This window comes from Sapajus apella, unplaced genomic scaffold (assembly GCF_009761245.1).
Source record: "Sapajus apella isolate SASKATOON/1434 unplaced genomic scaffold, GSC_monkey_1.0 scaffold46, whole genome shotgun sequence".
NCBI classification, from domain to species: Eukaryota; Metazoa; Chordata; class Mammalia; order Primates; family Cebidae; genus Sapajus; species Sapajus apella.
This window is the reverse complement of record NW_022436986.1, coordinates 11,682,096-11,696,667: the sequence shown is the minus strand read 5'-3', so window position 1 is coordinate 11,696,667 and position 14,572 is coordinate 11,682,096. Positions and strand designations below refer to the sequence as shown.

General features: G+C 35.0%; 1 protein-coding gene across 10 annotated transcripts in view; it reads right to left on the bottom strand.

The window, feature by feature from the left end:
• Positions 1-14,572, bottom strand: part of FSD1L (fibronectin type III and SPRY domain containing 1 like) — an 84,486-nt gene that overhangs the window by 46,612 nt on the left and 23,302 nt on the right. For all 10 annotated transcript variants that reach the window (XM_032240253.1, XM_032240254.1, XM_032240258.1 and 7 more), the window contains 2 exons: positions 10,934-11,035; positions 3,810-3,832 (listed from right to left, as the gene is read on the bottom strand). In XM_032240253.1, the coding sequence (XP_032096144.1) occupies positions 3,810-3,832; positions 10,934-11,035 (125 nt within the window). The remainder of the gene's footprint in view (positions 1-3,809; positions 3,833-10,933; positions 11,036-14,572) is intronic.

Here is a 14,572-nt window from a genome sequence, read left to right as displayed (position 1 = left end):
CACTGACTGAATGCACTATATGCCAAGTATAATGCTGAGTATTTCACCCATATTACACTAAGCTGTTTGGCTCTCAAATAATACAATTTCAATAAAAAGGAACAAATACTAAGTCCTTCAGATGTTATTCTTTACAGCCCCAAGTATCCTTTGATTTGAGGACATCTGAAAGAGCTGTAGGTACTTAATAAATGCTCACTGAATCTGTGAATAGGTTTGAACCTACTTGGTTTCTTCAAAGCCTGACCAAATATTTAAATGTTTACTCAGAAATACTGAGGAAAAAAAATCTGAAAGTATTTTAGAGAATCTTAAACCTTAAACCTGTAAGACTTGATTTAATCACCATGACATCAAAGAAAAAGAATATGCCCCATAAACACATTAGAAAGGCTTATCAGAGCTTAAAAAAACAAAAACAACTCTTATTTCCTAGTGAATGAAAACTTAAAAGTTTCCATGAACCAATTTAGATGTGCAGCAATGCTACAATCTTTCAGAAGATTGAACTTTAATTTTTTACTTCATATATTTAGACATGTGCCTCAAAGCCCAAACTAAACATCTAAAATTCTTTAGATAATTCTCTATTCTACAGGATCCACGTGGCTAGGTATGTTTTAATTCCCCTTGATTTTCTTAGTTCATTTCTACTAGTGCAAGGTAAATTCAAGGATCCTTTCCACTTGATTTTTGCAAAAGAAAACAACTACAAAACATATGAACACTTTTAATTTCCTCAAACTACCTAATTGAGTCTTTCATAACCCTTATCTTTCAAGAACCAATAACTCCTGCAATATATCTCAACTAATCATATTTCAGTATTATTAAGTGTCCAGAAGTACACGCCAGTAATTCTGTCAAGTTGTAGAGATGTGCTATTATCTTATTTCTATCCTTAGTTTTCTCTCCTAATCCTGCTGTTCCTCTGTGTAGCTTCTATCATAGCAAATGATAAATAATGAGTTTTCAGATATTTTCATTTTTTATATTTAATTCCTTGCTCAGATATGTTACACATTCTTCCTTAAAATCCATCTCTGTCCTTATAAAAAGATAATCCTAGGCCAGGCAAGGTGGCTAACATCTATAAGGCCAGCACTTCAGAAGGTTGAGGCAGGAGGACGGCCTGAGCCCAGGAGTTTGAGACCAGCCTGCACAACATGACGAAACCCCATCTCTACAAAAGATACAAATAAATTAACTAGGTATGGTGGCACGTGCCTGCAGTCCCAGCTGCTTGGGTGGCAGAGGTGGGAGGAGTCCTCAAGCCAAGTAGGTCCAGGCTGCAGTAAGCTATGATCATGCCACTGCACTCCAAACTGGGTGATTAAGCAAGACTCTGTCTCAAAAAAAAAAAAAAAAAAAAAAAAAATCCTTTCTTTGCTTGGTGAAAATAGCTAAAGTAACTATTTTATTATGACTGCATGTTTAAATTATCTTTATATTTTAAATGGCAATAATGGAATTCTAAAAGCTCACTGTTGAGGAATACCAAAAACTACATCAGAGAAACCTGAACATTATAAAGCTAAACACCAAATTTTAAAAATTAAGTTGAAGGGCTGGGTGCAGCGGCTCACACCTGTAATCCCAGCACTTTGGTAGGCCTAGGTGGATGGATCACTTGAAGTCAGGGGTTTGAGATCAGCCTGGCCAACATGGCGAAACCCTGTCTCTAGACACACACACACAGACACACAGACACACAGACACACACACACACACACACACACACACACACACACTCTCTCTCTCTCTCTCTCTCTCTCTCTCTCTCTCTCTCTCTCTCTCTCTCTGAGCTGGGTGTGGTGGCAGGTGCCTGTAATGCCAGCTACTTGGAAGGCTGAGGCAGGAGAACTGGCGGAGGTTGCAGTGAGCCCATATTGCACCACTGCACTCCAGCCTGGGTGACGGGGAAAAAAAAACGAAGTTGAGACTCAGAAATGTTCCTTGGGCAGGAAATAAAAACTTTGCAGGAGGCCACAAAAATGCTGTAAGCTTTGAACAAGCCAAAAAAAAAAAAAAAAAAAAACCAAAAAACAAAGGAGTTTGCCTGAACCCTAATTCCTGAGATCATCTGGATATCAATAAAATCAAGCCAAGAGGCTGGCTTAGAGGAGGCAAAAAATCACAAGCTTCAGTAAAGAATACAGCCTTGAAATTGGTTATAAAATTAAATTCTGACAAACAAATCTGGGCAAAGAGAAAGAGTTCAAGGATACAGACAAGATTCTGTGATGCAAAGTGCCATATAGAATCTCGAAAAAAGGAGAGATTTTGTAAGGTCGTGATTAGGAAGTAACTTCTAATTCAGAAAATTAGGAACTAGAGCAAGATGTAGTATTATAGGTAGCTAAACAGGAAGTATAATATAGCCAGAGAGGAAGATGGATGACTCATAGCACATTCCTGACACAACCCAAATCTACCTCATCCACAAAACTGACCTATTTATCATCCATTCCTCACATAGCTAATATTTTTCACCTTCAAACTTTCAAAATCATCTTTCTAGATCCAGGATTTAAAGGAGTGATCCATGCCTTTGGCTGCTGCCTGATGTAAAATATATTTTAAAAATATATAAAAATTAATATAGGACTAGACACAATGGCTTATGCCTGTAATCCCAGCATTTTGGGAGGCCAAGCTGGGCGGACGGCTTGAGCTCAGGTGTTCCAGACCAGTCTGGGCAACATATCAAGGCCCTGTCTTCACAAAAAATAGAAAAATTAGCTGGGTATGGTGGTACATGCCTATAGTGCCACCTACTCAGGAGGCTGAGGCAGAGCCCGGGGGCAGAAGCTTCAGGTTAGAGTGCCACTGCACTCCAGCCTGGATACTAGAGCAAGACTCTGCCTTACAAAAAAAAAAAAAGAGAGAGAAACACAGAATTAAAATTTTCAGCCAAGATTAACAAAAGAGGCACTGTTTTTCACATTATCTACAATGAAAATTTTTATGAATTATCTGATGAAGAATAATTTAACCTAGGATTTGGAATGGTACTTTACAGAGCTGTGCCTTTCAGAGAATCTCACAATTCTCAGAAGAAAAAGTCTTGTTACAATATCAATACAGACAATGCTGAGTGACTAGACAGGCAGATCCAAACTGTTCCTTCTGTGTTAATGCAATCCAAATGTTGCCAGCAACTCCTTTAGGACTCTATGTTTGTTATAACAAGTACTAAATACCTTTTCTCAAGCCTGGCTCTACCAATGAGAAAGACCTTTTAAGCCAAAACCTTTAATAATTTTCTTTAATTTTCTCTTCCCATAGATTATTAACTAGATAGTGGTGGCATTAGAAATAGAAAGAGATGGCACCAGGAACAGGATGGAATGAGAATACAAAGGTGTTAAACAGGAGGGCAATGAAGTAGGAGAGCTTTAGCTCTTGAGGACTACTTAAAATCAGTGAGTTCACAGAAAATAAGACCCACTTATATTTAAATTTAACAACAAAAAACACATTCCAGGAATATACATTTTTGAGTTATTCAAAATAGTCCCCTCTCCATTAGTACAGCTAATTAAGAGCTGTTCTAAAACTAAAACTAACTACATTATTACACCAGAAATGAAATTCTTCTGAAGCACATAATTATCCACAACTATGCTTTTAAAAAATCTTATTGATACAATGGTTATTCCAAGAAAATATAGAAAGAATATTTTATTTTGTACTTGGTCATTGGGTATTTTTATCTTAACTAACACAATTCTACTAAAAAGTTATTTCTGAATTTCATTTCTGACTTCAATATTGATACTTATATAAAAATGTGTTTTATACCATACCTATCCTTGATCTGTCTGGCAGCCTTGGAGCCAATCAGGGAGAAGAGAAAGAAGGCAGTTAGTGCTTTTCATGCAAGTTTCAATGGCAGTGACATGCAAGAAAAGTTAGGATATAAACCCTGCAATAGATTAGTTCATATTCACCAAAACATAAACTATAGGAAATGTATGTGTATAGTTCACATAAGCTTTCATCATGTGATGTTACAACTATCGTAGAAAATCCAGATCCCATATAGATCACCTTTTCGGAGGAAAATTTAATACTTCAAATTCCCAGTAACTATAAATGTTTTTTTCTTACCTTAAGATTATCAAAACACACCTCCACTTTCATTCAGTCTGATAACTTGTCAACTAGAGCAACCAACCTCCTTCATGGGACAGCTTCCTTCATGGTTTTCTTGTACATGTCAAATTTACTCTCTAATTTTTCTTCAGAGATCTCTTTCACTACTTCATAATGGTTGTTGCAAGTTTTCTCTATATGCCTCTATAGGGCAAGGAATTCTGAGAGCTTGCCTGCTAACAAATACAACTAGGCTGCAATTTTACAAACCTTTACTCCAAAGAAAGTTGTAACGGCAGAAATCCAGACACAAAGAGACCAGAGAAATACTTCTAACAACGGGGTCTTTCTCCATGATGATCTCATAGATGCTACCAACTTAAACCTATACATAAGGTCTGTCTTTCATCTTTTTTTAATGCAAGCAAAAGTTTAGAAAGGGAACTCAGCTATTTACTTGGTGTTGCATGGTCATACAAAATAATAAAAAAACAAGCATTTTTTTGTCCCTTTTATATTTACATACAATATATCCAACAAAAGCTTTTCTCCCCATAGTAACCAGTATAGTTAACAATATATCGGACACAGATCAGGCTGCTTTGATCAACACTGCATTCCCAGTGCCTAGCAAAATGCTTAGGACAGAGTAAGACTTAATAATTATTAAATTTATTTGAATGTTAATTAGATATATGTAGCAATGCTTCTGTTGCCTCTCTTCTTCAGTTCTAACATTGTTCCTATTCGTTATTGGTCATTTTTATATCTGCCCTAAAATATTCTGGTCTGAGCACCCTTTCTACTCAAAAACACAGAACTGAGATTTAAGAGATCAGCATATTATACAGTTTCAGCACTACTATTAATCAATTGAGACCTTGCATACTAATCATTCTATTTCTTTACTACGGAATTTTGTTCCTTAATGTTTCGGAAAATCATTCCAAGGCCCTCATTCTATACCAAACAAGCAAAATTCTGTGGCATCTGTATGTATCTTAAGTCATGAAACTACTTTAGTACCAGAGATAGGAAAATTCTTAAAAAGTTAATTATACTGATTTTTTAAATTACTGTCATTAAAGCTAGAATTACAAAATAAAGATTTTAATGTAAGTGTTAGGGGAGGGGAATAGAGGACTCCTCTCTGTACCTGACATGAAACAAGTACTACTAGGATTGCTCTTTGCCTCTCCATTGCCTTATTTCTCTTAGGAAAATAGTATGACTTATCTGATAATGGGTTTCAAAGGAGAAACTAGAAATTAGTAGCTCAGAACCTTCTGCTTTTTCTGGCAGCTTGCTTGCCCACTAAAGTAGTGTCATGAACATATATTCTGTTCTTTCCCTCTGTGCCATAACTTTCACTGAAAGATGCTTCCCCTGCCTATCACCTGAGGTAGCCCCTGCTGATTATAGCTGGGTGAATTTGTCTAATTCTAGGAATTTATTATAGGAAACTTGCCCAATAACAGCCGTATTTCCCAGTATCCTTTTATCATTATTTGGCCTCTTATCAGTTTTATCTTATTTCCTAATTGGTTTTGAACTTGGTTAGAGGAATATTATTAATCACCCTTGCATAACCCAATGATATAAAGACCATTACTGTTTTTTAAATTGACCACGATGATTCAATCTTGTGTCAAGTGTTACTGAATTTAATAAGGTGAAATTTTTTTAGTGTGTGTGTGTGCACATATGCGTGTATGCAAAGCTTCCATGGTATCACTTCACGTACCATGCTGTTTGTGAAAAAACAGGAAAGGAATAAATGAAAAGCCAGGTAATCTAGGAAAAACTGTTGTCCATGCATTTATATAGAATACACCCAGCTGGTAAAACTGAAAACTCTCATGGCTCCACTTTCACTTAGGCTCAAATTTTACTATATATATTGCATGAATGCAAGAGAGGTTTAAAAGTTATTCTAAGCAATGATTAGAAGGCGGAGTTTCACATTCTGAAGCTATTTCTCTGAAAGGTCCCAATTTCAATAAATCTCTTAAATTGGAAACTAATTTTTTTCTAGAATTTTTTTCTCTCAAAACAGAAAGGTATCCAAAAGATACACAATACTATACAGCTTGATTCCTCTAAGTTTCTACTTCAGGAATGGTGAATTTTTTCAATTACAAACTTGGCAAAAAGGGTTTCAATAGAAGATCTAAAGAGTGATGTTGAGTAAAGCAATATGACTAAGCTTCATGGAAGCTTTTCAATAACACATAGTACCATAACCTAAAAATAAATCTGAACATTCATTGCAGCTTCTTCATAACTCACTATGTGGAATTATGTAGGCTCAAATAAATGTCTTGGCAACAAAGCAGTGGTAAATCTCAGAATCGGTTGGTACTAATTAGACAGATGTTTGACAAAATTCAGCATTACAATTCTATTTAAGGAAGTTTGGTCTCTGGTGACACATTTCTATGACTGATTAAAGAAATGGAATTCTAAGATTTAGTTTAAAAACAATTAACTTAGAGACGGAGAGAGGGAAAGAGGGAAAAGAGAGAGAGAGGGAGAAAGGTAGGCACCATCTCTGATATGAATGCAGAGAAACTGTAATACAAGCAAAATGTAGAAGTAATCACAAACCAATCTTCATAACTGCCAATTAAATTTAAAGAAGTTAAAGCAGATATTTTCCCAATAATAGAGAAATGAGTTAAATAGATCTTTTCTCAATCTCTCTTGTTCTTAATCTGTAATGGGTGAATATAGAATCTATTTCCTTCTGTGAATTTATCAAGCTCTTTGAAGATAAAGTATCTTATTGTTTCTATCTTTCTTCTTTTTTTTTTTTTTTTTTTTTTTTTTTGAGACGGAGTTTCACTCTTGTTACCCAGGCTGGAGTGCAATGGCGCGATCTCGGCTCACCGCAACCTCCGCCTCCTGGGTTCAGGCAATTCTCCTGCCTCAGCCTCCTGAGTAGCTGGGATTACAGGCACGTGCCACCATGCCCAGCTAATTTTTTGTAGTTTTAGTAGAGACGGGGTTTCACCGTGTTGACCAGGATGGTCTCGATCTCTTGACCTAGTGATCCACCCGCCTCGGCCTCCCAAAGTGCTGGGATTACAGGCTTGAGCCACCGCGCCCGGCCTATCTTTCTTCTTTAATATCATCATTTCTCTTTTTATAGAAAGGGAGAAGGAAAAAGAGATATCCTCAAAACATTATTTTTTTTTTTAGGCAAAAAATATACGTCTTTGGAAAAAAAAAAACAGATTGTACATACATTGGAAGTTTTGTATCTGGTAGACATATATTTATCTGTTTATAGAAGGAACTATTTTTCAAAAAGCATGATCATTTGAAAGAATCTATCACAAAAGCCATAGTAAATAGCTTAAAATACACTTTGAAATACAGCACTGCAGGCAACTATTTTATGATTAGGCACATTTGTGCAACAGGAGATTGCATTTCTGTAAGACATAAACACCCAGAAATGAAATTACGGTGAAAATTACAGTTTGACCGAAGCTTAACAAATATTTAGATCTGTTTTTTTATATTGCCCTCAAAACTGAAACATTCACACTTTTGTTGAAGGTCCTCTCCTGTCTCCTAATATTCTACACTTCAGCCTACAGAGGGAGATACTGGCAGTACTTCTGCTCATTTGAAAGTACTGAGATAGCTTCCACCTACTCCCCCTCTTACTCCTGCCAGTGGTCAGAGCCTAACACTCATTGGACAATATTCTACAGGTGAATCATCCATTGTGCGTGAGATGTGGGAAATACGCTAAACCCATTCTCCATCTTCATCTGTGATCAAATGCAGAAGACACTGTTCCCTTCTCACCTAACTCTGTACTTTTTACTCCTCTATTTTAGGGACCCCATGGGTAGGAAACCATTTTCTCCCTTCTAGTCTGACAACTGGAGTATGTGTGGCAAGATTGTGATGGCAAGTTAGTTATACTGACTTGGAAATTGTCCCACTGACCCAGCTCTTTATATAGAGAGCATTCAAGGTCTAAAGTCAGGGTGGGAATAGAAATATTAATTCTGGAAAAGGACCCAAGCAGTGTTCTACAGGCCAGCTATTAGCAGAGAGCCCACATTTGGTGGGATGTTGCCAATCTGTAAGTCCAGGAATAAAGCTATGATTGATGTGGATCCAATTTGCTGGTGATCCTTCTGTATCAATTTACTAACAACCAAACTTCTAGCAGTTAAAAAAATTAGCGAAGGTATGTTCTAAAATCTTTTTGCATTCATGCTATTTTTATTTGTTTACTTTCAGAAAGTAAAAGGCTGGTATACAGCATAGCTTCACATGCAGTTCTCATATGAGATACTGCAATGTGGTAATTTAAATATTAGAACTTAAAATACTTTTTGAAGATAATGAAGTATAAAAAGACACACTGCCTCAATTTTAGTCTATGCTATTCTTTTTGTCCCCATAAGCCATTCATATTAATCTCATTTAAGCACTTTAATATGGGATATTCACAAACAGTATACTTTAAAGGAATTTCTTTTTCCAGACATCTAACAATATACTGCTAGACTGGCCATCTCCAAAGTCATCTCTACCTATTCAGTCAGCAACTAGCTGTCTGTGGCAGGCCTGTAGTCCATAGCTGGCTAGGAAAGTTAACTTAGTTTTTGATATGGAATCAAATCATTATCTGGTTAGTATTTGAATATATGAAGAAAATAACTGCAAGCAGCTCTCAGTTAAGCATTTTTCCAGAATGATAAACCCAGATTTCTGGCTAGGAAACACTGAAAGATACAGTAATCACCACATAACTATGTTTCAGTCAATAATGGACTGCATATACAATGGGTGGTCCCATAAAATTATAATACTGTATTTTTACTATACCCTTTGTATGTTGAGATACACAAATACTTGCCACTATATTGCAATTGCCTACAGTATTCAGTACAGTGACAAGCTACACAGGTTTGTAGCACAAAAGCAACAGCCTATACCATACAGCCGAGGTAGGTAGTAGGCTATACTATCTAGATTTGTGCCATTACACTCTAGCATTCCCACAATGATGAAACTGCCTAACGAGACACATTTCTTAGAACACATCCTCATCGTTAAGCGACCCATGGTTGTAATTCATTTCACCACATCTCCAAATGGTTTAAGCTACTAACTAGTACTATAAACTGCTGCAAGACAAGACCAAAATAGTAAGAACAAGCAAAGTAGCCTATTAAACCACAGTGTGACTTATTTTATCAGAATCTTTCTAATTTATAATCTGTCAGGACAAATTATAACAGAAACAAAGCTGGAAAGAACAAAGGACAGTGAAAGAGAAAAGGGTAGCATGTGGGAGAAAGAAGAGAGAAGAACTCTGAAAATGTCAATAAAAAGAGAAACATGGGAGAAATAAACTTTTATCACAGTTTTTCCAAGTATCAGTCCCTCCTTAAATCAACTGGATTCAAGGCATTTTTGAGTATTAGTGTCCATATTTTATAGTTTTCTTGTCTTCTTCCTCACTCTCAGGCTGTCAGTTGGTAATTCTTGCTGCTATGACTATGCCTGTCATTAACAACTGCCAGACTGCACTAAAAGGAGAATTTGTTGACAAATAGGAAACAGACTTCCTAGGCTCAGGCAATCCTCCCAGCTCAGCCTCCAAGTAGCTGGGAATACAGGTGCATACCACCATGCCCAGCTAATTTTTTTGTATATTTTGTACAGACAGGGTCTCGCCATGTTGCCCAGGCTGGTCTTAAACTTCTGTGCTGAAGCAATCCACCCACCTTGGTTTCCCATAGTGTTGGGATTACAGGCATGAGTCACCACACCTCACCTGGCCAACATATCATACTTTTAAGGTACTTTTAAGTATGATACATTTTTCTCATAATCCCTTTATATAGTAAGTCCAACTATGTGCATAAGTAAGCTTCATTACAACTCACCTCCAAATGTAAAGAATTGATTCATGTACTGGCTTACAGCAAAACAATTTTTGTTTTGATTCATTAGTTTAGAAGAAATAATCAATGTTGAAGTTCAATTTTAATATTCAAAGATGAAAGGTGGTAAATGTTACCTTCTCAAGAAAGTTTTTTCTACCCTCAAGTTTACAGAAAATCATAAAATGAAAACAATCACTAGGCATAAATCAATTATAAAGTTACCTTTCTAACACCAATGCAGCTCACTACACACTCCACAAGGGTGAAGTAAATAACATCAAAGTCAAATCTTATCTTGATAACTACGGAGTAATATTTTGCTAATTATACAGCTTAATTTCCCACTTTTTTCACATCATTTTAAAATATATTCTGCATTTCTGAATTTTGATTTGACAAAATGGTAATCATTTTAAATGACCCTACTTAAAAGCAGCATTAGAATTTAGAATTTGTAATCACTTAAACACCAGGATCTAAGTTAAAACATTAGTAGGTTTCTTGCTCTACTCTTTACATTTTTATACTAGGCATATCCCTTAAGTAAGGATATACATTTCAGGTTTTAATAAAACACTCACTCACTTAAATTAAGTAGTGGGGGCATTTCTCTGCAATAAGAAGTTACACAGTTACAGTGCTCATATGTATAAAGTTAAGGATGCTTTCCCAATCAGTTCACAGAAGGAACACAAAAACAATTTTTAAACATGTTTGTCGATGACCCCAAAGACACATACTTTTAAGTGTTTGCTTTAGAATAAATAAACAGCTAGCATTTTACTTATCAAGAAACCCCAAGCTTTTATTAGTATAAGAAATGGGTAAAGAAATCCAAAACTAAAGAAAAACAAAAACGCCTTTTTAAAAATACAACTTTCCTTGTTAAGTGTATTAATGCAATTTTTGCATACCTTTGAGAATTCTTCAGGTTCCTTTATATCTAACGACCTTGTTGCAAATTCCAGTAGTTCTTCAGAGTTCTCCAGGGCATTATTACATTGACTAATCTGACTCTAGGGGGAAAAAAAACCACTAAATCATTAAAATGAAATTTCCTATTGTCATCAGAATCTTAAATATATATTGTTATAATGAACTTACAAATAATTTTAATAGCAATAATACAGCAAAAATAGTTCAGTGAGCTATTGTAGCAAGATAATGAAGACAAGTTTTATACATATAAAACTTGTTATATTTGTTTTATATTTGTTTATATATATATATATATATAAATAACAAATTTTAATTATCTTAATACTTTGTACCTCTTTCCATGATTTAGCAAAAACAGCTTAACTGCATACAGGTAAAGATATACTCATCATTTAAAACAAAAAAGAAAATAAAGTAATTATAAATAACTAAAGCCCAATTAAGCACTCTTCTCAAATAGTATAGTCAGGAAAATAACTTCAATTTAAATCAAAATATCAAAATAATCTATCTACAGACAACATCCTCTGTAATGAAGACTAAAATTCTTGGTGGTGGTTAACTATTTAAGTTGCAATTTGTAAATGAAATTACAGGTACATTCAGTTGAGCACAATCTTAGTACTTCATTCATCAAACTACACGAGTAATGTATACTACTAAAAATGCTAATTTATAGTTTCTAAGACTGGATAGCATAGGAACTACTAACACAAGTTCCTAGAATTCAAAAGAAAATTCCAAAGAAATTCAAAAGATGGCAGTTGTTATAGTGATGTGCTCTGTCTTTATTGCTCACATATTAATTCTACCTAATACAATCTTTCTTATTCAGTTGTCTCTACGTATAACTTGAAAAGATTGTTAGTTTACCTTCAAACAAATAAATAGATCCTATTTCTAAGCTTTAAATGTACCAAAGATTTTTCTTCAGAATATTTATTAACAACAAATCTGAGATTCAAATCTATTTATTTTTCCCTCAGGATTAGGACTAAAGATAAATCATGGCTGATTTTACTGGTTTCTGATGTGTTCTACTATTTGACTTTGGAAAAGTAGAATAGTTCAGTCACGTTTTGGGTTAAAATAGGGTTTCACGTGTTAGTTTAAAAACCTAATCACAATTTTGTAAAAATACTGCCCCTCTTATGGGGCAATAAATCTCATGAGTCCCAAGCAAGAGTTAACCAACAACCATTTGGAATATCCCATTTGGAGATTAGCTTTATTAAAAAGGTTTAAGCAAAATCATTGAGAACAAAATGGTAGGATCAATGGGGCAGACAAAGTCAATGTAGCATTAAAGTAAAAAAAATGAGAACGGGAAATATGCCTCAAGGAATTATTAAAAGTAAAAGTCCAGACTGAGGTCAAAGTTTTGGATAAAATATTTTATTCTAAGAAATGCTATGGATTTGCTTTGAGGTCAAGAGGAAAAGCAAAAATAGGGGCAGGTTACAGAGGAATGTAATTTAAGAGCATTAACTTACCAGTTATTCAGAGATATTATGAATAATTTTGTAAACCCCAAAAAAAAGAACAGATTCTCTACAACCTTCAACTAAAGATGGAAATGGCCTCAGTAGCCAAGTCTGACTCTTTTTCATATTTGTTTTTTAAGCTATCCCAAGAAAACTTTATGGTTCAATTTCCATTAGGTTGATATCATCATAGCTTTTCATTTGAATCATAACACAGTAACAAGTTCAAGAATGAACAGTTTTGTTCCCCAAGTTTATGTTTCAATAACTCAGTCTTATTTTATAACTACTGTCCCTTTAGTATACCTTGATCTCCCCTAGATCCCTAACCCTGTAAAAAAAATTACCAATATTTCTGTGGTATTGAGAAGACATAAATATTAAGAATTACACAGGATAATAAAATATAAGATAAAAGCCGAATGGAATAACTGGAAAAAACGTAGAGTTGAAATGGTGATAAAGTAATAGAAGATCGTGCTAACACCTTTGCTATCACCACTTCCGAACAGAATTTAAATTGTTTCTTCCATTTTCTGCAACATTTTAAATTCCCAACTGATAATCAATAGCTAATAATGAATTTGTTAGAATACTTGATCAAAAAATCAGAGTAAAGTCGTCCCATTTAAAAAGAGCCCAAATATAATTTTAACAGATTTCCATGAATCAGATCAGATCAGCTGAAAAAAAAAATCACTGTGTTCATTATTGTAATTAAGATTCACAAAACCCAAAGTGGACAGAGTTTACCTGAGGCTTCATGACAAAAAGTTTAGATAAATTTATAAGACCCAATGATGTACTGTTGGGAATTTAGTCAAAAGTAAAAATATAAATTCATCAGTTTACAAGAGCAATAAATTCAGCCCAGTCTAAGAAGAGCACTGTATATTTTACTTGTGTACACATATATGCAGCTCTGTATAAGGCTGTCAAAAAATAAGTTCTCCAAAAAAAAAAAATCACTTGTTCTAGAAGTCTGAAGACATATTTTAAGCCCAAAATCCACAATGGGTGAAGATTATCTAATTCTGAAAATTTAAGCACCTTAAATTAAAAAGGAAAACTCTCCTACAAGATCAAAACCCACATGCCATAACATTAATGTTATTGGAGCTCTCCTCCTTCAGCCCTGACTCTGCATCAAAATAGTAAGACTCTTAGGGAGTTCTGTTCTTTTATTATCTCAATAAACTTCAAATCATATACCTGATAGGGAGTTAATATACAGAATGAATAGAAAACTCCTACGACTTAACCACCACCAAAAACCCCACAAGTAACCCAATTAAAAGATGGCCAAAGAACCTAAATAAGACATTTCTCTAAAGAAAATACACTAATCAGTAGGCCAGACACAGTGGCTCATGCCTGTAATCCCAGCAGTTAGGGAGGCCAAGATGGGCAGATCACAAGGTCAAAAGAGTGAGACCATCCTGGCTAACACAATGAAATCCTGTTTCTATTAAAAATATAAAAAATTAGTCAGGCATGGTGGCAGACACCTGTAATCCCAGCTTCCCAGGAGGCTGCGGCAGGAGAATCACTTGAACCCAGAGGCACTACTGCACTCCAGCCTGGGTGACAGAGCAAGACTCCATCTCAAAAAAAAGGAAGTACATTAATGGCCAAAAAATACATGAAAAGATGGATGCTCAACATCACTAATCACTAGAGAAATGCAAATCAAAACCATAATGAAATATCATGTCATATCCATTATGATGGCCATTATCCAAAAAAAAAAAAAAAACAGAAAATAAAAAGCATTGGTGAGGATGTGGAGAAACTGGAAGCCTTGGGCTTGGTAGAAATGTAAAACAGTGCAACTACTCTGGAAAACATTGTTTAGAGGGTCCTCAGAAAACTAAAAAGATAATTACCACATGATTCAGCAATCCTACTTCTAAGTATATGTATTCAACAGAATTGAAAACAGGATCTTAAAGAGATAAACTCCCATGTTCGTTGCAGAATTATTCACAGCTAAAAGGTGTAAGCTGCCCAAATGTCCACAGACATACAAATGAATGAAGAAAATGTGGTATATATATAAGTGGAAGATTATTAAACCAAATAAGTCACAAAAGGACAAATCCTATATGATTCCACTTATATGAGACATGT